At 44.4% G+C, this 24,579-nt stretch overlaps 1 protein-coding gene across 3 annotated transcripts in view; it reads left to right on the forward strand.

Annotated features, from left to right (window-relative positions):
* Window positions 1-821: 821 nt before the first annotated feature.
* Window positions 822-24,579, forward strand: part of VAMP5 (vesicle associated membrane protein 5) — a 29,025-nt gene continuing 5,267 nt past the window's right edge. The window contains exons 1-3 of one of the 3 annotated variants that reach the window (XM_069943752.1): window positions 822-998; window positions 8,840-8,977; window positions 10,779-13,520. In XM_069943752.1, the coding sequence (XP_069799853.1) occupies window positions 996-998; window positions 8,840-8,977; window positions 10,779-10,973 (336 nt within the window). In that variant the 5' untranslated portion in view covers window positions 822-995 and the 3' untranslated portion in view covers window positions 10,974-13,520. Of the gene's footprint in view, window positions 999-7,727; window positions 7,856-8,839; window positions 8,978-10,778; window positions 13,521-24,579 lie in introns of those variants that run through there. The other 2 variants (XM_069943735.1, XM_069943742.1) reach the window with 2 other exon arrangements.

Raw genomic sequence — 24,579 nt, forward strand, 5'->3', positions numbered from 1 at the left:
CACCATCCTGGAACATCAGTAGGGTAAAACCTATACTTTGCACATACACGATTACCTATAGTTCTGCTATTGCCATTTATAATGGTCAGAGGTATATTGGGGAATTAGCCTGCAAGCAATTCCCTATGGGGTCACTTTCAGTTCTGTCATGGTGGGTTGACTTGATGGAGTGATAGTGCCAGGAGTTAAAGGGGTTGTTTACCAAAAAACTATTTTTTCTTCTCAAGTCAACTGGTGCCAGAAAGTGCCAGAGATTTGTAGTTTACTTCTATTAAAAAATCTTGCAGCCATCTCCTGCTGTCACTATTGTAGTACTTTAAAGCAAAAATCTTTTTCTTTCAAATTAGCTGATTTCAGAAAGTTATATAGATTAGTAATTTCCTTCTATTAAAAAAAATTAATCTCAAATCTTCCTGTACTTATCAGCTGCTGTATGTCCTGCAGGAAGTGGTGTATTATTTACAGTCTGACACATTGCTCTCTGCTGCCACCTCTGTCCATGTCAGGAACTGTCTTGAGCAGTAGCAAATCACCATAGAAAACCTGACCTGCTCTCCAGACTGGAAAGAATACAACTTCCTGCAGGACATACAGCAGCTGGTAAATACTGGAAGACTTGAGTTTTTTTTTAATAGAAGTAAATTACAAATCTCTGGCACTTTCTGGCACCGGTTGTTTTGAAAGAAAGAAAAAATTGTGTGAACAACCCCTTTACTTATGGGCGTGGAGCTCTGATAAGAAGTGATTCTTCATGCCAGTAACTTGTCCCTGCTCTTTGGTGGCAGCAAAACACAATGACTATTTCCAGCACCTCCTCCGCTCCAGGGGTGGATAACAGAAGGAAGGCTGGAGCAGAAGGGGGAGGAATAGAGGACAGGAAGGCAGTCACTAAGAGAGTGCACAGAGAAGTGTCAGCTCTACTCACACTGGGTACTACAATGTAACACACCTACCGCCACCACTCATACCCACCGCTGCCAGGATCACTGCAAGCCATGGTAAGTACCAGCTGCATGCCACTCTCCCTAGCACAGCCACCCTGATCCCTTGCCCCTTGGCCTATTCTTGAACCTTGTAACTTTTTGTTCCTGCTAGTTTCACTTTCGCAGTGAGGAATAAGGAAGGACACATTGCTGAGGGTTGGAATAACTTACTGCCCAACATAGGGATACACTAGTGTATGTGCAGTATTCCTATATGTTGCTTGGTGGTTGCTCTCGTTCTATGTATATATCCTGTATAGGGAAATGCTGGCACTGGTTATATAACAAGTACAGGGTTTCGGCCAGAACTAGAGGACGGTTTATATGTTTAGAACCTTGGGGCGAGTGTCAGAAGTGCTGAGGTTGTGAGATTAGATTTGCACGGCTCTAACCCCCCCCCCCCCTCCATATAAGTCGATAGGAAAATCTTTCTTAGTTGTCATCGACTTGTATGGGATGTGACGGCCATGCTATCAGTTTGGATTCCACTGAAGTTGGCATCAGCTACATGGGGGCGGATAGCAGTGGCATGAAAGGTGTTGGATGGTGAATACAATGTCTTGTCACCTAAATGCCACCTTGATGGATTTGGGGTAAATAATCAATTTTATTGCCGAAAAGTAAACCAACCAACCAACCAACCGTGTCGGTAATATGACTATACATTAGGGTCCATATTAGACTACTGCTATTCATGCAATTCTACAGGGTTCTACAGTCACCTGAGATCTGTTTGGTAGGACTGAGCCAGTCTGGGGGTTGTAGTATAGACCCTAATATCAGCACTTGCAAAATGTGGATTCATGGTGAGGGTTGTAGTCCTGTTGTGAAATATTGAGACCAGGACAACCCCATATAATAGTCACGTTCTCCTGGATGCATAATGTTACTGGGCTACAATTCATGTTGCTGTCTCATCATTGCCTTCTATATATATCTACAGTATATACACACATATATTGTTTACACTAAACAAAAAGTGTTGTTGTTTACGTATTGATGTGTGTACATTCATATGTATATACACTGTGAGAACCCATATTATACAGTTTTCATACCCTGGCAGAATTTTAGCTTTCTTGTCCTTTTTTCAGAGAATATGAATATATGAATGATAACTTTTTTTAACAAAAACTTTTCCCCCACTCATGGTTAGTGGTCGGGTGAAGCCATTTATTGTCAGACTACTGTGTTTTCTCTTCTTTCATAATGAAAACCAAAAACATCCAAATGATCAAAAGTTTACATACTTATTACCATGTATTGCCGCCTCTAACATCAATGACAGCTCGAAGTTTTTTTGTGGTAGTTGTGGATGAGGCTTTTTATTTTCTCAGATGGTAAAGCCGCCCATTCTTCTTGGCAAAAAGCCTTCTGTTCCAGCAAATTCCTGGGCTGTCTTGCATGAACTGTGCCCTTGAGATCTCCCCAGAATGGTTCAATGATATTAAGGTCAGAAGAGCGAGATGGCCACTCCAGAACCTTCACTTTGTTCTGCTGTAGCCAATGACAAGTCGATTTGGCCTTGTTTTTTGGATTGTTGTCATGCTGAAAAGTCCAAGTGCATCCCATGTGCATCCTCAGGGCTGATAACTGGCTGGATTAATCTTTCCTTCAACTTTGACCATGTTTCCTGTGCCTTTGTAGCTCACACATCCCCAAAACATCAGTGATCCACCTCCGTGCTTTACACTGTTTTGATATCATGAGTGGGAATAGCAGGGTATTTTGCTGCGTTTACACGTAACGATTATCGTGCGAATTTGCGCGATAACGGTCGAATTGGAACGATAATCGTACGTGTAAACGCAGCGAACGATCGAACGACGCACGATAAATCGTACATCGTGATCTTTCATCAGGTCAGCAAATCGTCGTTCATCGTACGCAAAAAATTCGCAAATCGTTCCGTGTGAACAGTCGTTCGCCGATTTAACTAATGTGTGAGATAGGCTTAAACGATCGCAAAACGATCGCAGTGCGAATTTTCGTACGATATATCGTACCGTCTAAACGCTGATCGTTATAAAAAAAAAATCGTATATCCGACATCGCTAATCGTACGATCGGGCCAATAATCGTTACGTGTAAACGCAGCATTAGTGGTGTTAATGTTATGGCTGATTGGTGTATGTAATAAAAAGCAGGCATGTTACTGACGTTGAGAGTCAAGGCTAAGCTGTATATTTTGCATAGACTGTAGCTGGTCAAACCAGTTTTTTGAGCTTTGCAGAAATTAATGGGATCTTTCCAGGGTGGTATCTATTCATATGTCAGTGTCAGTCAATGGAAGTTTGGGAACAGGTTTAAGTGCATTTCCACTTGAAGTTATGAAAAAGTGAACTTCATGATCCTTGTCATTGTCACATTTTGCCATTGTGGCCAGAATTATATTTTTTTCAGTCTGGGGAGCAGGAGAGGTTTTCTATGGGGATTTGCTGTTTTTCTGGGCAGTTCCTGACATGGACAGAGGTGGCAGCAGAGAGCACTGTGTCAGACTGGAAAAAATACACCACTTCCTGCCTGGCATACAGCAGCTGATAAGTACTGGAAGATTTGAGATTTTGTTAATAGAAGTAAATTACAAATCTATATAACTTTCTGAAATCAGCTGATTTGAAAGAAAAAGTTTTTTGCTGGTTAACCCCTTAAAGTACCACAATAGTGACAGCAGGAGATTGCTGCAATAATTGAGGTTGGCGTGGTTAACATGTAATAAAATGTAAATGGTAATTTCCCAATGACGCTGGTTAATGTGCATTAATGTATATAAATGAGATATGTAATAGCAAATCTTACAGTGATTTAGAGGAAAGAATGTTTTTAGGGTTATGTACGTGTTTGTCTGTTAGGGTAGGGCCACAATTGTGTGCATCCGTTTGGATTGTTTTTTCTATTGACTTCCATTATAAAAAAAAAAAAAAAAACAACACATCATGTTTTGTTTTCTATTAAAAGTACATTAAAAGTTATATAGATGTGTCTATATAATGTATTACCATATCTGTACGGTTCTGCCACACTGGTAGCTGATAGAAATCCAGGAAGTGAAGAAAAATGGCCTCTGTGCCAATTCACATTGTCTCCTGCTCTCCCACCTTAGGAGACAAATCTTCCATGCCTCTGTCTCACATTGTGTGTGTTTGCTGAGCACAGGCTGATGATGCAGACAGGGGGCAGGACGTGATGTCACAGGAGGTGGGGCTGGATCACAATCTCTGACCAGCCAGAAGCAGGTCCTGCAACTATACTGATTGTGCAAAACTCTGCAGTGAAATTAGGGCTATGTTCACACATGTTGGAGTTTCATTGTAGTACTGCAGCGTCTTATATATATATATACCTTACATATAGCATTGGCCTGGACACTGCTCTGGGAACTGACCATGTGATGTCCAATCACCAAGAATGACAGAATGGCTGTCATTTGTGCACTTTGACTTCACTCTTAAATTAGAATATTAAGATTCTTTTGGCTGCTTTCTGGGACGCTCTAGCCATCTGTAATAAAGATGACTTGGCTGGTCGTAACTTGCCTTCGTTCCTGGATGACTTCATCTCACTAGCCTGGAACTAGAAATAAGATCAGTTCTGGTGGGTGCCTAGGCTAACCTGTACAAGTCCCTGTACCTGTATCCCAGGAAATTATGCAGGGAGAGAGACTCAAGCTCTCTCATGCTGAATCCAAAAAGCAAAGAAGAAACTCCATGGTGCTCACCATCATAGAGCTTATCACAGTATATTGCAGGTATACCGCCATGGAGGCCTGTGGCCTTTTCACTTGCTAACAGCAATGCTTTGTCAAGGCCCTACCCACAATGCAATGCCTGTTACTTAACTACTCACCCTCTAATCAACCTTTATTATTTGTCAATATAAAAACATAAAAACACACATAAAGCTGTACATTACATATGTGCAACTACGGCGTGAGCTATCCTAACATAGGCAAGACCCACAAAACGCAATGCCCATGTTTACTGCTTTATGTTAGTACCATAGACCACAGGTGTCCAACCTGCGGCCCTCCAGATGGTGCAAAACTACAATACGGTTCTTGGGATATTCATAAATAAATTTCTCCACAAACGTCCTAGAAAAAATACTTCCACTCCACCTCCACACCATAAAGGGAACCTGTCATGCCCCGTGCCGGGGCTGAGCCTGGCCGACCCCCCACTGGAGACCCTTATACTTACGCCATGCACGAAGTCCCGCTCCTGGAGCCGCTCCTGTTGCCGAGATATCACCATCTGAAGCCCGGGGGGGGGGGGGCGCATGTGCCGCGCATGACGGCTCCATTCATTCTCTATGAGCGTCGGACTCATCTCTGATGTAAGTATAAGGGTCTCCACCGGGGGGGGGGGGGGGGGGGAGCGTTAGCCGGGAGGAAGAACAATGTTTTGGTAGGATCCCATTTAAGCCATTTGTATGTATTCGAGTTGATTTTAGAACATGTTGAAAGACGATGATCTGCCAACATTGTGCTTTCAATATGAGCTACTAGACGATAAGATTATCGGCTGGAACAGCCGGTAATTGGCCAAGTAGGGCCGATAATCGTTTTGTGTGATAGGACCCTAAGTCTCTGTATGGTAGCATACCTTGGTCATCACAAAAGGAAACAGGTCTCCTGGAGGTGGTAGGAGATCCTGATCCAGATGATACTACAGATAATCCCTCATTGTGAGTAGGGCCTTGACAAAGCATTGAGCTCTTGGCGTGTGCAATGAGTGGTATTTTTTTTTTTTTTGCTTGTTGGCTTTTCTTTCCCCCACTGAGCACTTCTGGGATGCAAAATACTTATTACCAAAATCTAACCAGTAAATATAATCCCTAGAATTACCTTCTTGTAAAGGGCAAACATCGGGCAAACCAAAAATGTAAGACGTTGGTACCTTATGGCCCTATTCCATGGGCCGACTGAGAGGAGCGCTCATTTGCTCCTTGTTCCCCGATGTCGGCTGATCGTCTCCTTCCATTCCACGGGACGATTATCGGCCATAACGGCCGATAATCGTTCTATGGAATAGGGCCTTAATTCTAAAATGTAATGCAGATGCAGAAGACGAGTGAAGAAAGAATGAGGCTGTGTGAATACAGGCAAGTAGGATTTCTCATATGTAGGTGCAGTAAGCATGATGAAAACCCAGAGAAACCTTTTTATCTCCTAAAAGCAATGTGGGTTTTGCTTCAGAGACTATTATGTACAAGTTGTATTACCAAGAAATAAGTCTGGTACTTCACAAAAATTAAAGCCATATAGTGCTCTATTGTTATGTTTGTATGTAGGCATCTCTTGTAAGTAGACCCAAGGGTGATGGCTAGGGATGAGCAAACCGGCCGAGATTTGGGTTCGTATGAACCTGAACTCTCGGCTTCTGATTCCCGCTGTCTGCCAGCTCTGTGGAGAGGGTGGATACAGCCTGAGGACCGCCTGGAAAACTGGGATACAGCCAATCTCCATGGAGCGGGCAGACAGCGGGAATCAGAAGCCGATAGTTCAGGTTCATACGAACCCGAATCTCAGCCGGTTCGCTCATCCCTAGTGATGGCGACTGGCACACTGGAAAAAAATGTGCATCATTTGGCCAATAGGAATGATGAAAGAATACAGTGGAGTGCCCCCTCGCACCCTTCTCTGAAAAGGCTGCTGTGTAATAAGGCCTCCATACATACTCAACAGCCATGGACCATAGGAGAAGCTCTGGTCATAGAAGCACTCCAAAGAGCACTGGGTTAAAATAATCTTCCATTATTCTAAATAAACAGCACGTTTTCAGATCATTCGGGCTCTTCTTCAGGTTGTATAAACTAATCCTGTACACGACCTGAGAAAACATAGAAGATTGTCAGCAGAAAAAGACCACCTAGTCCATCTAGTCTACGCTATTAGTATTTCTTTTTTTATTATCTTAGGGTAGGTATATGTTTATCCCAGGCAGGTTAACATTCACTTATTGTAGGTTTACCAACCACATCTGCTGGAAGTTTGTTAGATGATACATATTTCAAACTTACAAGCATTTCTCAAAATGTATAGTTTGCGATATATAGACTCACTAATCCCCCATGTGCTGGCCTTGGTTAATCCCCCATGTGCATAATCTGTTGGCCTTGGTTAAAGTGACACCGTCACCCCCTTTTTGCATTCTGACTCATCTACACAGGTGTAATGGGTAAATTCAGCAGTTTTCATACCTTATTTTACATCATACATCATGGAGCTTGTTCCAGTAAAAGTGATCTTTTATCATCTGCAGATTGTTTTATCTGGGCGGGGCTTCACGGGTGAAGTGCCACATAGCCCCGCCCCCACAACATCACCGTTGGCCCCACCCTTGTGACGGCATTGTTGTATAGGCCACGCCCCCTCAGTCGCGATTGTTCCAATGGCCGCCGAGGGGCGGGGCCCATGCACCAATGACGTCACGGGGGTTGTGCCAACGGTGGCATTGTGAGAGGGACTAAGTGGTGATTTGACCATGAAGCCTGCCCAGATAGTACAATCCACAGATGATAACAAGCTGGAACAAGAATCATGACGTATGATATGAAATGAGGTATCAAAACTGCAAAATTTACTTACGTAGAGAAGTCGTAATGGAAAAAGGGGGTGACAGTGTCACTTTAAGGCCTGCCATCCACTAGGTTGGGTCACTCATGCACAGTTAAATCACTGTCACATGATCTGTCCCATCAGTACTGGCAGTTGGTTTTCACTTCACATGAAAGCAAGGGTGATTGTGGGAAAGTGTCTGCACTGTTGCCTGGAAACAGCAGGGTCACAGTTCAGAGAGGAAACCAGGAAGTAATCAGATGCATAGGGAAGAAAAACAGCACATTTGCCCTCCTTTACATATATGTGTATGGTACACATCTAATTTAACCTTCTTTGCTTTGTGACACAAACCCTTTAAGTCTTTCCTGATATGTTTTATGCCTCACACCTTCCACCATTTTTGTAGCCCGTCTTTAGACCCATTCTATTTTATCAATATCTTTATGTAGGTGAGGTCTCCAGAACTGGACACAGTATTGCAGATGTGGTCTCACTAGAGCTCTATACAGCGGGATCACAATCTCCCTCTTCCTTCTGGTTATATCCAGTTTTCTTTCTCTACTGCTTGGTGGCACTGGTGATTTAAAAGTGTACCTGTCGTTATATATAACTTTTAACGTGTCATAGAGACATGTCAAAAGTTTTGATGGGTCCGGGTGTTCAGACCAGTACCGATCGAGAGATAGAGCCGGGAGAAGACGCACTGCAGCATGTCCACTCTCCGCTCTGAATTTTTAAAAAAGAGTGTGACTTATAATGGGCTCCCATGGAGCCCAACTCTTGACCTGAACTGACCAAAACTTTTGACATGTCAAAAGATTTTTTATAACGACAGATACACTTTAAGGATGTCAGAAATCACTACCCCTAAATCCTTCTCTCCTGAAGTCTTTGGTGCAACAGAACTGCCGATATAATACTCGGATAGAGGATTCCTTCTCCCCAAGTGCATTATTTTACATTTGGAAACATTGAACTGCAATTTCTATTGTTTGGACCACTTATCTAGTACAGCTAAATCATTTTCCATATTACTGACACCTTCAGGAATATCAACCCTATTGCACACTTTTGTGTCATCAGCAAACAGACAAACTTTACCTACCAAACCTTCTCCTATGTCACTTACAAACAGGACCCAGAACAGACCCTTGTGGCCACCACTTGTATTGTGATTTTGCAGTGGATAGGGGCATTAGTATAGGCGATATACTGGAGATGAGAATGATTGTACATGTTCAAAAACATTCTAGTTTTTATTAATGATATAATATTTTTTCTCATCTATCTCCAGGCTTCCCAGAAGTTGCAGGACTGTCAGCAGGCTGCTGATGAGGTGAAGGTGTTAATGAAAGACAATGTAGACAAAATATTTGAGAGGGAAGGAAAGCTTGACAAGCTAGAGGATCGTGCAGAGGAACTGAAGAATATGGTATGTCCTTAACTATTGTTCAAACTATTGTTGACACATTGAAATGCATACATAGTATACATAGTAAGTCGCTTCTCATTCTGGGTCTGCCCGCAACAAAGAGACCAAGACAGAACACAGGAAGTGGGGGCAGGGTTTAGCTTGTGCTGTGCTGGGGAGATGTTAGACTGTGTGCATGCAAGCTGGGACTGCCTGCTCCAGATTCTCTCTTATCTCTGTCCAACCATACAGTTCTGGGCAGCTATCCTGTGTGTAAACTTGCGTTCTTAGGCTGCGTTCACACTACGTATATTTCAGTCAGTATATGTATATTTCAGTCAGTATATTTCAGTCAGTATTGCAACCAAAACCAGGAGTGGATTAAAAACACAGAAAGGATCTGTTCACACAATGGTGAAATTGAATGGATGGCCGCCATATAATGGCAAATATTTGCTGTTATTTTAGAACAACGGCTGTTATATTGAAATAATGTCCGTTATTTACTGTTATATGGCGGCCATCCACTCAATTTCAACATTGTGTGAACAGATCCTTTCTGTGTTTTTAATCCACTCCTGGTTTTGGTTGCAATACTGACTGAAATATACTGACTGAAATATAGGTAGTGTGAACGCAGCCTAACTATGTATACAGTGCAGCCTCCTGAGTGAAATTATCATCATCATCAGCTTCCTGCTTAAACTGCTCACACAGTATCTTGCAAACTCAGAGAATCAGTAACCGCCTTCTCCTCTCAAAATACTATCTATAGTAGTTTACTGTACATCATCCCCCGACACAGTCTTCTCCCTAAGACCAAGAGTCCAGGTCGGGCATAACAGGTAGCCAAAATGGGGTGCTAGTCCACCTGCTACAAACAGTAGCAAACAACCAAAAGAAATGACCCCTGAGGACGTTCTCTTGTAGAATAGAACAAGTGGGGCATCCTCTCCTTTACTCACCATGTTGCCTTTTTACCTGTTTAATCTTTGTTGACCTAGTTGGCTTGCCTTGTGGATCTGTTGCACTTAGGGGCGGATTAACTTTACCATGGGCCCCGGGCTGTTCTCCAAGCTTGGGCCCCCCAACCCACTGTAACTATGGTGGCACTAGTTTTAGTCTTTTTCCTCCATAATGCAGCCTGTAAAGGACCTGTGGTGACATCATTGTCACATGATAAGGTCCTTCAGTATGTTCTCTAATGTTACTGCATTGTCTCCTGGCTGCAGCTTTGCCCTGATTTGTGCAAATTGCGGTAAAAAGCAGCAATTATTTTTATGAAAATCATGGCAGAACTGTAGCCTGGAGATAATACACCACTGAAAGTATAAGTCTGTTTGCGTGGCCATGAGCCCCCCAGGAGCTCAGGGCCCTGGGCTACCGCCCGAAACGGACCTATTATAATCCGCTACTGGTTGCTCTTTATTTTTTATATGATACGCTTTAGGCTTGGCAATGTAGTTTATTTTTTGTGTATATGGTTATGTATTTACAGATAGATAGATAGATATAATTATTGGCAGACATGTGCAGTAATGATACTGCTATGTGTTCCCCTTTGTACCAGTAGGGGGTGAGCGGTGACACGCTGTGATGTAGTTGAGCCAGTAGGGGAGTTTTGGTATGTTTTAAGTGTTTTTCAGCTTTTGGAGGTTTTTGTATAAATATTAAAGGACAACTCCCACGAAAATGTTTTTTTTTGCTTATTTAACGCACATTACAAAGTTATATAACAAAGTTATATAGCAAAATGACATTGTCACCACTCTGAAGGGATAATGTAACTATAAAACCAATAACTCTGTGTTTCCACCTACAGGCCGTCAACTTCCAGAAGACAGCCCAAACTGTGGAACGTAAAACACGCTGGGAGAAATGGCGCTGGTACATTATTTCTGCAGGAATAGTAATAGTTCTACTTATTATCATTATTATCATTATTATAAGTCAAATGAGTTGGGGCGACACTTCATCACCATCATCATCATCAATGAAAGCAGAGGACGGAAACTAAACCGCATGAAAAACGTGGTTGACTCTTTACCTCCCAACACATGGGATACCATAGAGAGACAAAGAAAAAAAAAGATGGAAGCCTTGCTTAATAACACCTACCTGCAAAATATTCCTGCTCCCATGATTGACAACCCAATCTGAATGGATGCAGAGCATCAACCACTGTGCTTAGACCTCACTACTGCCAATGAACCTGAGTATGAAGGACTCTCAGATCACTCTGTACACTTGCCATGGTATGGAGCACAGTACTGATAAACATGTGAAGATATCACTTTTTATGTATAGTCCTTCATTGACTTTGAATTGTGTGTTTTTATGGTCATATATTGCCCTGTAAGTCTTACTATATCTACCCTAAAAAGCTATGAAAGCCTTTGGACAGTGCCCGGATCCCCTCTTACTTATCTTTTTTTTTTTTTTAACTGTTATTTTTACCCCTGTATCGTGTAAAAAAAATAGAGCTGCAGAACCTGTTGGCGCTATAGAAATAAATATTATTATTATTCATTTTTGTTAAGGTTTTTTCGAAATTTTACAAAAGAAAAAGATCACAATAAAGATGAAATATAACAGAAGCATATGGGTATTATGCTTTGGTAGAATCAAAACATAGCATATATATTTCCATAGAACAAATCCAGGGAATAAGATAAGATATTACCACAGATCTAGTATACTTATATGACCAGAAAAAAATATATTATATAGACAAGATAAGCGGAAGAACAGGAGGTAGGAGTGGAGGGGGTTACTGGGTGTCTATCAGGTATACCCTTGTTGTGTACAATAAGACTCCCAGGAACCAAACCAACTTGAACGCCTCCAGTTTGTTATTTAATGAGCCAGTATTCTCATCTGGGTTATCCAGAGCTACAAAAACATGGCCACTTTCCCCCTACTGTTGTCTCCAGTTTGGGTGGGGTTTTGAAACTCAGTTCCATTGAAGTAGATGGAGCTCAATTGCAAACCACACCTGAACTGGAGACAACAGTAGGGGAAAAGGTGGCCATGTTTTTGTAGCGCTGGATAACCCCTTTAAAAAAAAATAGAATACTTTCATGGAGGGTGGTTCAGGTAAAATAATACACGTAATAACAGTAGTGCACATCTTGACACACAATGTCTGTACTGACACGGAAGGTGACCAGTGCTTGTAGAGGTAGAAGGTGCTTTGCAGTAGTGAGAGAAGAAGAGAACAGGAGTTGCCAGAGCCCTGCCCAAAGTAGTGAATGTGCTCTGTCGGAACAGGCGTAGATACAGAGGTCATAAAGAGACATTCATACTTACGGACGCCAATAGTGGCTCTGAACCGCCTTATGCGCCCTAGTTGCAAGGTTCCCATCCTAGGTGGGTAATACGGGCCCCAATTGTCGGTTATCTGGGTGTAGCAGATTCCTGAGCTTCACCAGTCTTGCACTGCGCAGAAGGATACATAGACTTTTGCACGGTAGCTTTGTCCTACTGGGGTCAGTTCCTATTGCTTCAGGTAACTGCCCTGCACTTTTTAGAGAGATTCCTGGAGTGGGCAAGGGTTTTCCTAAGTGGCTTCTCTCCTCTAAATAGAGCTTACCACTGCATACTGATCTTAGCATCTAGTAGGAAAACTTTGTAACGGAGTAGTGTCTCACACAATCATCCGCTTGGACCTCCAACTACTAACTTCCCAGCTTCCTCTCATCAGGAACTAACTCCTCCTACAGGGGCCAAAATTAAACCCTCCTCTTAGTGGTGGGGCTGAGTGTGTGTGTGAGAGAGAAGAAAAGAGATAGGACAAGAGAAAACAAGCACCTACCATTGGTCAGCATAACTCATGTGGCATAACACAATTAACCCTTTGGTAACTTCAGCTGTCCAACAAGTCAGACAAAACAGTAGTGACACCTAGTGGGGAAAACACAGTACTACATCTCCCACTCTTGTGAACCTGAAGGAATGACTTAGTAAGCTGCCCTAGACAGCACCAGTGGTGGGACTCCACACATACAGCAGCTGATAAGTACTGGATAACTTGAGATTTTTTAACAGAAGTAAATTACAAATCTATATAACTTTCTGAAACCAGTTGATTTGAAAGAAAAAGATTTTCGCCGGAGTACCCCTGTATTGCCTCACAGGGGTGGTGCTGTTTTTTTTTGTTTGTTTTTTTACAAAAAGTATCTGTGTTTTTTTTTGTTTGTTTTTTGTTAAGGTAATTGTATATACATCGATAACCTATAGTTCTGCTATTGTAGTTTATAATAGTCAGAGTGTAACTCCTCCTAAAGGTATATTGGGGAATTACCCTGCAAGTGATTCCCCATGGGGTCACTTTTAGTTCTCTCTTATAATTATTTCATAGTTGTGGGTAAACTTGTTGAAGTGAAAGTGCCAGAATGGGTGTGGAGCTCAGAGGCGGAGGAATAAAGGACAGGAAACCAGGTAGTCACTAAGAGAGTGCACAGTGAAGTGTCCGCTCTACTCACACTGGGTACTACAATTTAACACACCTTCTGCCACCACTCACCACTCATACCCACCTCTGTCAGGATCACTGCAAGCCATGGTAAGTGCCAGCTGCATGCCAGTCTCCCTGTCCCTTAACCTATTCTTGTACCTTGTAACTTTTTTTCCTGCTAGTTTCACTTTCAGTTTGTTCTATGTATATATCCTTTATGGGGAAATGTTTGCATTGGTTATATAACAAGTATAAGCTTTTGTCTAGAACTAGAGGACAGTTCATATCTTTTGGACCTTGGGCCGAGTGTCAGACATGCTGAGTTTGTGAGAGTAGCTTTTTTCCCCTCTCCATATAAGTCGATAGGAAAGTCGTTGACCTGTATGGAATGTGACTGCCATGCTATCAGTTTAGATTCCACTAAGGTTGGCATCAGCTACATGGGTGCAGGCAGTAGTGGCATGACAAGTGTTGGTTAGTGTTGAGTGGATCTGTCAAATAGTTCTGGCTCAACAATGTGGCTGTAGAAGTTGGATGCAGCCCTGTAGTGTCCTGGAAAACATATATACAGCCCATGGCCAATGGTCATATCCATGTTTTTCAGGACTCCCTAGGGCGGCAAACCGGAGTGTGGAGAACAGGTATGGAGAACATTGTTACCCAAACAGTTTGACAGGTCCACTCAACACTAGTGTTGGTGAATGCAACGTCTTGTCACCTAAATGTTACCTTAAAGGGCTGTCGGGTAAATAATCAATGCATTTGCCCAAGGGCAGTACGTCCTTCAATGCTTCATACAATGATTGATCACGGACTTACACATGATTGGGTAGCAAGTAGAGATGAGCGAAGGGCTTTGTTTGATTGACAAGTGGCTAATCAGCTGCCTGCCTTTCAACACTGTTCCGCTTCCCGGGTGCCAGGAAAAGCTGGGTCCAGTCCTGGGAAACCTCTCCCAGTTACTCAGGACTGGATTCAGCTTTTTCCGACACCCGGAGTGAAGATTGTTATTCTGTATACTGCACTTTAGCACAGCTCACTTTGATTATTTGTCATTTGTTATCATGATGTTTAGTGCTCTGTTATTCATTGACATTCATCCCGTGTGTGTGTGGGGGGGGGGGGGACATGTGTGTTTTTGCCAATTGTTAGTTATGAAATAAAGATTACCTTTTGATATATCTAGAGTGACATTGCTATTTGTGACACTTTCTTTTTGTTTGGTGGATTATGTTCCAGTGAGCACCCAGTATTGGGTGGTGCATATCCCTTATCCTTTCATTGTTCAAGAACTGTTGATATGGGCATCACAGAAAGTTTTTTTTATTAAAGGGGAACTCCAGGTAGAGGTAAAAAAAATAAAAAAAAAACCTGCTGCAGAAGCAGGGGTAAGCTGGATTACTTACCTGTCAAACCAGTTTTTAAACTACCCAAAATCCCATTTGCTTTGGGGCTTTTTGTTCTGTATTTTGTGGCTGTACTTCCTGGTTAAGCAGTTGTACACAGTGCTACAGGATCCAGAATGCAATGCTTTGCCTCAGCTGTCCATCACAGTCCTTCTCCCTGCCCATTCTCTGCCCTAAACTGTTGAAGAACATCTAGGCTGGGTTCACACATTGCAGTTTCATTGTGTTACTGAATTGCAGTACTTTATCATTTCATTGCGGTGACATCACGCCCTGCCCCCTGTCTGCATCATCAGCCTGTGCTCAGCAAACACACACAATGTGACACAGAGCAATGTAATCTTCGTCTCCTAAGGAGGGAGAGCAGAGGGAGCAGGAGACAATGTGGATCCGCACAGAGGCCATTTTTCATCACTTCCTGGATGTCATTCAGCTACCAGTGTGGCAGAACCGTACAGATATGGTCATACATTATATAGAGACATCTATATAACTTTTAATATTCTTTTAATAGAAAAAAAGTTTTCCTTATCTGGAGTTCCTCTTTAAGTAATTCAAGAGTGAAAGCGGGAGATTGCTGCAATGCTCAAGGACTTACCTAGACCTTTCAGCAAGGTGTTAATATACTGTGTGTGGGTCTTTTTAACTCATTGATTTGAATCTAACCTGCTGATAACTCCCTACTGCGCTCATGGCGCTGAGGATGTAGGTACGCCTCTTACCGTCATCCTAGGCGCTGTTCCTGTGCAGTTTTTAATGTAATCCTGTGTCCGGTAAGGCTGTTTGGAGCACTGCCTTTTCCCCAGAGCGCTGATCTGCCCCTTGTCCGGCCTACTCTTCTAATGATTACTAGGGGAGGGGGGAGAGCCAGGGGAGGGCCGAATCGGGGCTCTGTACCAGAAACTAGGTCCGGGAAATATAGAGCAGGTCCTGGAATTTTGCCTGGAATTCCGGCAAGGATGTCCCATAGAACCCTATGGGAGCTCCAGGAATTTCGTACAGCTCCAGATGCGCATCTTGAAACTGCCCGGAATTCAAGACCATAAGCGGGAAAATGCGTTGATCCTGCCTAACCCGCTACCTCTCTGACAACTCTCTACTTGACCCCCTTCAGTCCGGTTTCCGTCCTCACCACACTACAGAAACTGCTCTTACTAAAGTCTCTAATGATCTCCGCTCCGCCAAATCTAAAGGTGACCATTCACTTCTCATCCTCCTGGACCTATCTGCAGCTTTTGACACTGTAGACCACCAGCTCCTCCTCTCCACGCTCCGCTCTATCGGCCTTAAGGACTCTGCTCTTTCCTGGTTTTCCTCCTATCTCTCTGACCACTCCTTTAGCATATCACTTTCTGGCTCCACCTCATCTTCTCTCCCCCTTACAGTTGGGGTTCCCCAGGGATCAGTCCTGGGTCCTCTCCTTTTTTAACTTTACACTTTACCCATCGGACAAATCATCAGCAAGTTTGGTTTTCAGTACCATCTCTATGCTGATGATACCCAGCTCTATACCTCCTCCCGTGATATCACCCCCGCACTTCTACAGAACACCAGTAACTGTCTGTCTGCCTTCTCTAACGCTATGTCCTCCCTATTCCTAAAACTCAACCTTGCTAAGACTGAGCTTCTTGTCTTCCCTCCCTCTGCTAACCGCCCCCCACCTGACATCTCCATCTCTGTCTGTGGTGCAACCATAACCCCTATTATTATTATTATTATTTATTTATAAAGCACCCTTAATTCCAGAGCGCTATACAATAGAAATGCAACAGGCAGGAACAATACAAGATCAGAAAACATTATGTGAAGGCAAATGACAAACTGGTACATGGGGGAAGAGGACCCTGCCCGCGAGCGCTTACAATCTATAAAGGTACAGGGAGAGAAACAGGAGGTAAAGTGCAGCCAGTCAAGTGTGATGCAGAATTATAGGTTGTAGCCTTGTTTAAAGAGATGGGTTTTCAGGTTACTTTTGAAGGACATGATGGTGGATGAGAGACGGATGTGTCGGGGTAGCGAGTTCCAGAGTATGGGGCAGGCTCGGGCAAAGTCTTGGAGGCGGTTGTGCGAGGTACGAACAAGGGGTGAGCGCAGACGGAGGTCACTGAAGGATCAAAGGTTGCGTGAGGGACGGTAGCGGGATATCAGGTCAGAGATGTACGGAGGGGACAGGTTGTGGATGGCCTTGTATGTCATGGTCAACAGTTTAAAGTGAATACGTTGGGCAATGGGGAGCCAGTGGAGGGATTGGCAGAGGGGAGAGGCTGAGGCAAAGCGAGGGGAATGGTGGATTAGTCGGGCAACAGTGTTAAGGATAAACTGGAGGGGATCAAGGGAGTTAGCTGGAAGGCCAGAGAGGAGGATGTTACAGTAGTCCAAGCGGGAGATAATGAGAGCATGTACCAATAGTTTGGTGGAGTCAGGGGTGAGGAAAGAGCGGATTCTGGAATGTTTTTGAGGTGAAGGCGGCAGGAGGTGGTCAGGGTCTGAATGTGCGGTTTAAAGGACAGGGCAGAGTCAAAGGTAACCCCAAGGCAGAGGACTTGGGGGACAGGGGACAGAGTGCAGCCATTGATAGTGATTGACAGATTAGAAGGCGGGGTGGAGCGAGATGAGGGAAAGATGATAAGTTCTGTTTTGTCCATGTTGAGTTTTAGAAAGCAGGAGGAGAAGAAGGAGGATATGGCCAATAGACACTGGAATCCTGGATAGCAAAGAGGTGGCATCCGGACCAGAGAGGTAGATCTGAGTGTCATCGGCGTAGAGGTGGTACCTGAAGCCGTGGAACTCTATGATATGTCCCAGGCCAGAGGTGTAGGGGAGAAGAGAAGAGGCCCGAGTACAGAGCCTTGGGGAACACCAACAGTGAGGGGACGAGGAGAGGAGGTGGTGTGGGAGTGGGAGACACTAAAAGTGCGGTTGGAGAGGTAAGAGGAGATCCAGGAGAGGGATAGGCTAGTGACACCAAGGGATGAGAGGATTTGTAAGAGATGAAAATGGTCAACTGTGTCGAAGGCAGAAGATAGGTCAAGGAGAAGGAGCGCAGAATATTGGCGCAAGGTTTTGGCAGTCAGCAGGCAGAGTAGTTTAGAGAGATGTTCTTCTGTGATGGTGGAGAGGTGAGTTAGTGGGGACGGGCAGTAGACAGGCATGAGGGGGGGGGCTGAGGGGACTGTAAGGTGAAGCTTACCCTGATGTCATCGATTTTCTGCTTGAAGAATGTGGCAAAGTCCTCAGAAGAGATGAGGGATGTGGGGGGTGGCAGTGGGGGGGCGGAGAAGAGAGTTGAAGGTGTTAAACGGTTGCCTACGGTTATGAGATAAGGAAGATATGAGGGAAGAAAAGTAGTCCTGTTAAGCAGAGGTGAGGGCAGATTTGAACTCAAGGAGAGCTCTCCTGTATGTTTGGAAGTGTTCCTCAGAGTCTTCTTCTTCCAGTGCCGTTCAGCAGCTCTGGACACTCGCCTTAGTTGTTTGTTTAGGTCGGTGTGCCAAGGCTGTCTGCTCGTGCTTCGTGTTCTCTTTTTCGTGAGAGGGCTGAGGTTATTGTGGAGTTGTAGAAGGTTGCGGCTGTGTCAGTGTCGTTCAGAGAGTGTATGGTGGAGAGAGGCAGAAGGGAGTAAGAGAGTGTTTGAATGTTGAGGTTTCTGAGGTTCCTGCGGGGGTGGGCAAGTTTCTGGACTGGGTGGGCAGATGAAGAGAGGAGAAACGAGAAAGTTAGGAGGTTGTGGTCAGAGATGTGGAGAGATGTGCTGGTGAGGTCAAGTATGGGGCAGAGGCGGGAGAAGATGAGGTCCAGTGTGTGGCCATTTTTGTGAGTGGCCATAGAGGACCACTGTGTAAGGCCAAAGGAGGAGGCTAGTGATAGGAGTTTAGAGGTGGGTGATTTGGTCGTGTCGATGGGGATGTTGAAGTCGCCCATGATGATGGTGGGAATATCTGTTGAAAGGAAATGCAACAGCCAAGTGTTGAACTGGTCAAGGACGGTGGTTGCGGAGCCTGGTGGTCGGTAGATGACGGACACTTGGAGGTTAGAGGGGAATAGATACGGATAGAGTGTACTTCAAAGGAGGTGAGGGTGAGAGAAGGGAGAGGAGGGCTTGGGGTAAAGGAGCAGTTGTCCATTAGCAGCAGGCCAACCCCGCCACCCGGCTTATTGCCAGGGCGAGGGGTGTGAGTAAACTGGAGCCCACCGTAGGAGAGTGCAGCAGGGGAAGCAGTGTCAGTAGGGGACAGCCATGTTTCAGTTATGCCTAGGAAGAAGAGGTTGTGGTAAAGAAAGAGATCATGTATGAATGTAGGTTTATTGCAGACAGAGTGTGCGTTCCAGAGTGCAGCAAAAAAAAAAAAGGGACAGGGGGAGGGGGGTCAGGACGGATGCGTATGGTGTTAGAGGGGTGCTGCCGTGATCTAGAAGAATGTGGACGAAAGGAGGGCAGTGGAGTAGATGAGATCAGGTGGGGAGGGCCAGGGTTTGGTGAAATGTCTCCAGCAGTGAGAAGTAGCAGAGACAGAGACAGTAGGTGTGAGTAGGTAAGAGGGCGCGGACATTGAGAGCATTTACAGGTAAAGGTTTTAGTGTATGGAAAGAGGATAAAAGGAGGGGTGAGATCAGCAGGTAAAAGAGCAGGAGAAATAAAGAGATTGTTACTTGGTGTGGGGAGTGGAGGGTTAACACAGAGTTTGAGGATAATGGAAGCGAAGATGAAAGCCAAAATAAACATTGTGAGCAAAGAGAGGGAGAGGAGATGAGAATATGGTGGAGTGTTACCGTTGGTTTAATTCTGGTTTCAATTCTGGTATTAATTCATTTTTCACACTTAAATGGCTCACTTGGTCTCGCAGATGTATTCAGGGATCAATGAATGAGATGCTGAGGGCAGTAGTGGGGGTCCAGTGATGGAGAGGCACACATACCAAAATTAAACACAAGTATTCAGGGATCAATGAATGAGATGCTGAGGGCAACCCCTACACAGCAAGCCCGCTGCCTTGGGGTTGTGTTTGACTCGGATCTCTCTTTCACCCCTCATATTAAATCTCTTTCACGTTCCTGTAATCTGCATCTAAAAAACATCTATAAAATCCGTCCCTTCCTTACTGTCGAATCTGCTAAAACTCTCATTGTCGCTCTGATTCATTCCCTTCTTGACTTCTGCAATTCCTGACCAATCGGTCTTCCTTCCTCTAAACTCTCCTCTCTCCAGTCCATTCTCAATACAGCGGCCAGGCTCATCTCCCTGACCAGCCCCTATACCGATGCCTCCCCCCTGTGCCAGTCACTACACTGGCTCCCTATTAAACACAGGATACAATACAAAGTCCTCCTGCTCACCCACAAGGCTCTCCACAGTGCTGCACCTCCCTATATCTCCTCCCTCATCTCTGTCTACTGTCCTACCCATGCCTTACGCTCCTCTAATGACTTAAGACTAACATCCACCTTAATCCGCACCTCTCACTTCCGTCTCCAGGACTTCACCCGAGCTGCACCAGTTCTATGGAATGCACTACCCAAGACTGTCAGACTCACCTCCAATACACAAAGCTTCAAACGTGCCCTCAAAACACATCTGTTCAAACAGGCTTACCAGGTTCCCTAATTTTGACTGCTACCCTTAACCTCCCCCCCCCCCCCCCCGCACACACACACACCTACCTCTGCCACACACACACCAAGCATTTAAGCACTTAGACCTGTGCATGCAGGCATTGGCTGGTGACAGGTTCACCCCCCCTTACCCGCACTGCCTTATTTATAAAGATGGCCGGACCATAAGAACAATGAAGCACTTTGCCCCTCTGCCATTCTGTCTCGCACCCTCTCCTTATAGTGTGTAAGCTCATGCATGCGAGCAGGGACCTCACTCCTCATGTATGGAGAATTATATGTATATCTCTGTAATGTCTATTTTTTGTCTATGTATGTACCCCCAGAATTGTAAAGTGCTGCGAAATCTGTTAGCGCTATATAAATAAAAATTATTATTATAATACATGAAACGGCCGTCGCTTGCTATTTGTTGTGGGTTTTTTTACTCTGCTGTTGGCCTTAATAAAGCATCAACCTAAGGAACCTCTTTTTCTCTCATGTGCAAGACATGTCAGTAATGCTTTAAACAGGTACTAGACACAACCCATAGACAAGAATTGGATTATTTCTGGAAAAAAAAACAGATCACGACTTTGATAGGACATACAGTATACTGTAGATAGAGTTTATCCAACAAAGACTCTCTATAGTTTGTATACACTTACAGGCTGAGACATAGCTTGATTTTTTTTTTTAAAGGGGTTGTCCAGCAAAAATCTTTTTCTTTCAAATCAACTGGTGTCAGAAAGTTATATAGATTTGTAATTTATGTCTATTAAAAAATCTCAAGTCTTTCCATACTTATTAGCTCCTATATATGATGCAGGAAGTGTATTATTTTCAGTCTGACACAGTGCTCTCTGCTGACATCTCTGGCTGAGACAGGAACTGTCCATAGCAGCAGAAATTTTCTATGGGGATTTATATAAAACTAAGACAGAGTTCCTGTCTCGGCCAGAGATGTCAGCAGAGAGCACTGTGTCAGACTGAAAATAAAACATTTCCTGCAGGACTTATAGTAGCTTATATAGGAAGACTTAAGATTTTTTAAATAAAAGTAAATTACAAATCTATATAACTTTCTGACACCAGTTGATTTAAAAGAAAAAGATTTTCGCTGGATAACTCCTTTAACCAAGGGCAAATGTTCAGTTTTTGCCCTAATCCTTTATTAAAACACCCTGTTGGCCAACACTTTAAGCACATGTCCACATTGCCCCTTTCTGGCTACATCCCTGCCCATAGGTATGCATCTTTTATTATTACCCATCTGTGAAGATGCAGAAGACGCTGCAGTGAACATGATGTGAAGATGTAGAAGACGCTGCAATGAAGAACCCAAAGAAACATGTTTGTCTACTAAAGGGATGTGGGTTTTGCTTCAGAGACTATTATGTACAAGTTGTATTACCGAGAAGTTAGTTTGACACTTCTCAAAAATAAAAGCTATCTAGTGCTCTATTGTTCTGGGTGTATGGCAAATATTCATCTCTGGTATTGTAAGTGGATCCAAGGGTGGTGGCGGACTCTTGGGACTGGATGACGCACTGGAAAAAAAATAAAAGATTACAATAATTTGGCCAAAAAGAGTGCTGGAAGAATGCAGCGGATTAGTTACTAGTCAAGTCATTCATTAGACAAGCACTCCCTTGCTGTATACTAAGACCCCCATACATATTATGTAATAAATGGTCATAACTCAACACCCCATGGACCATAAAGAAGTGCTCATCATGGAAGCGCTCCACATAGGATCATGAGTTAAAATAATCTTCTGCTTTTCCAAATAGACAACGCATTTCTAGGTAAATCTGGTCTCTTCTTCAGGTTGAAAACCTAAGGAGGCGGCCAGATCAGTGCATAAAATAGTAATGTCACTGTACTGTGATAGGCAATATCTGAGTAACTTGATACAAATTGCTATTTCTGCCTAAAGATCTAACCCCTAAGCGGCACGGACCAGTCACCCAGCCAGTGTATGTGCCAACACAAAATTAAAGGGCTCAGTGATGCAAAGGGAGACAATCAGGGGCGTAACTAGAAATGGCTGGGCCCCATAGCAAACTTTTGATTGGGCCCCCCCCCCCCCCGACTGACCACTAAACGGTCAAGTGAAGTCATAACTACATAACTGCTAGCTCTGGTCAGGAGTGCTTGCAGTTAAAGGGACATTTGCAAAACCCAGGAGACCAGCAGGGCCACCCGGTGCTGCAAATGATGACGGCTCAGGGGGCCCATTGTATTGCAGGAGCAGGCCATGGGGCCCCCTGATGCGGCGGGCCCCATAGCAGCCGCTATGGCTGCTATAATGGTAGTTACGCCCCTGAAAACAATGTAAATGAAGAAATATCTGACCAGGCTGTGTGTGGGCCAGAGAGGGGGTTGCAGCTGGACAATTATGTATTATAAGCCTTTAAAAAAATGGGTTTTCAAGGTACTGTGAATATTCTGAAGAACTTCCATAGGGTTGGTGCAGCGCGGGAGAAGTTCTGAATCTTGGAAAATTTTGTAGGACTAGTTTGAGGGTTTTGGACAGGGCTGGCCTTAGGGTAGATGGTGCCCTGTGCAGAATTTGCTTCCAGGCCCCCCCTCCACCTGGACGCAGTATTATCAGAATCTCAGGATCAGCAGGGTATGAGACCAGAATGTATACAGGGAGAGTGTTCTTATACTGTGTAGGTAGTGCTCAGCTAATCATTATTATTGCTCACATAAACCCCTAGAAGGACACACTCTAAGTCTCCCCACACAGTATAATGCCTCCTTTAGCGCTACACACACAGTATAATGTCCTCAAAGTGCCCCCACACTATCAAGTGCCCTAATACATACAAAATTATCTTAAAACATTCTTGACGATAAATATTACCACCATACAGTGATTACATATGGCCTTCATACTGCTACTAAGCCAAACAGAAAGATATTATCAATGATACCACTACATAATATCTAAATAATACCGCCACACCATGACCACAATCACTACAGACCCTATAACTAAATGCAGTTACATCCAGTGACTCACAGGGGACATCTTCACTGATCAGAGTTGTTCATTTTTCCTTTTTCTCTCCATCCATCTTGTGCCATCTTAAAGTCTTCTCCTGGCCATAAATCCTCTCTTCAGAATTTGCCAGAGAAACATTTTAGGCTCCTTGCTTCCGCACATATAGTCATTAGGTCCCCTATAACCTTATATAGTAGTAAGGTCCCTATATATAGTAAAGGCCCCTCTGTGCAGTCCCTATATAGTTTCAGGCCCCTTTGTGTAGTCCCCATAGAGTGTCAAGTTTCTCTGTGCACCAAAATATAGTATAAGACCCCTTTCTGCAGCCCCCAAATAATATGGACCCCCTGTGCAGCCCCTATATAGTATCAGGCTCCCCTCTCTGCATCCCTCACGTAGTACCACATGATAACAGCCACCCTGCACAAATGGTATTAGCCCCTCCGTGCAACCCCCATATAGTATCAGTCCCCCCCTTTGCAGCCCCATATAATCCATCTAATATCGGACCCTCCTCCTCTTTGGGCCTCATATAGTTTATTACCCTCCCTGCACCCCCATATTGTATCAGTCTCTCCCCATGCGGCCCCAATGTAGTATCAGATCCTCCCTGCAGCCCCCATATAGTATCAGTTCCCTCAGAGCCAGCCTTAGGGTAGATAGCACCCTGTGCAAAACTTTCTTTTGGCGACCCCCCCCCCATCAATCACTCTTGTGGCGGCAAGCATTGTTTTGCTTACGGTCACAAGAGTCCGGGTCCGTCTGCCCCCCGGCTGATGTGCGGCTGCCAGGGGTGTCCCGTCCTATCCCTGGCAGCGTGCGCATCAGAGAACTCCATGTGTGTCTAAGGCCCTGACTTCCGGTACAGAGTGCGCCCCGGCGCACAGGGAGCTCTCTGATGTGCGCGCTGCTGATGATAGGACAGGACACTCCCGGCAGCCGCACATCAACCGGAGACCGACGGATGCCGCAGGAGGAGAGAGGCTCGACGGGGGGAGCGCGTTGTGAGGCAAGTTGTTTTTTTATTTTTTATCTGCCTGCACGGGGGAAAGGGGCCATCTATAAGGAGGGGGGGACAGAAGGGAATATCTATAAGGAGGAGGGGAAGAGGGGGCCATCTATAAGGGGGGGGGAGAGGGAGCTATCTATAAGGAGGGGG

Source organism: Dendropsophus ebraccatus, chromosome 1, assembly GCF_027789765.1.
Source record: "Dendropsophus ebraccatus isolate aDenEbr1 chromosome 1, aDenEbr1.pat, whole genome shotgun sequence".
NCBI lineage: Eukaryota > Metazoa > Chordata > Amphibia > Anura > Hylidae > Dendropsophus > Dendropsophus ebraccatus.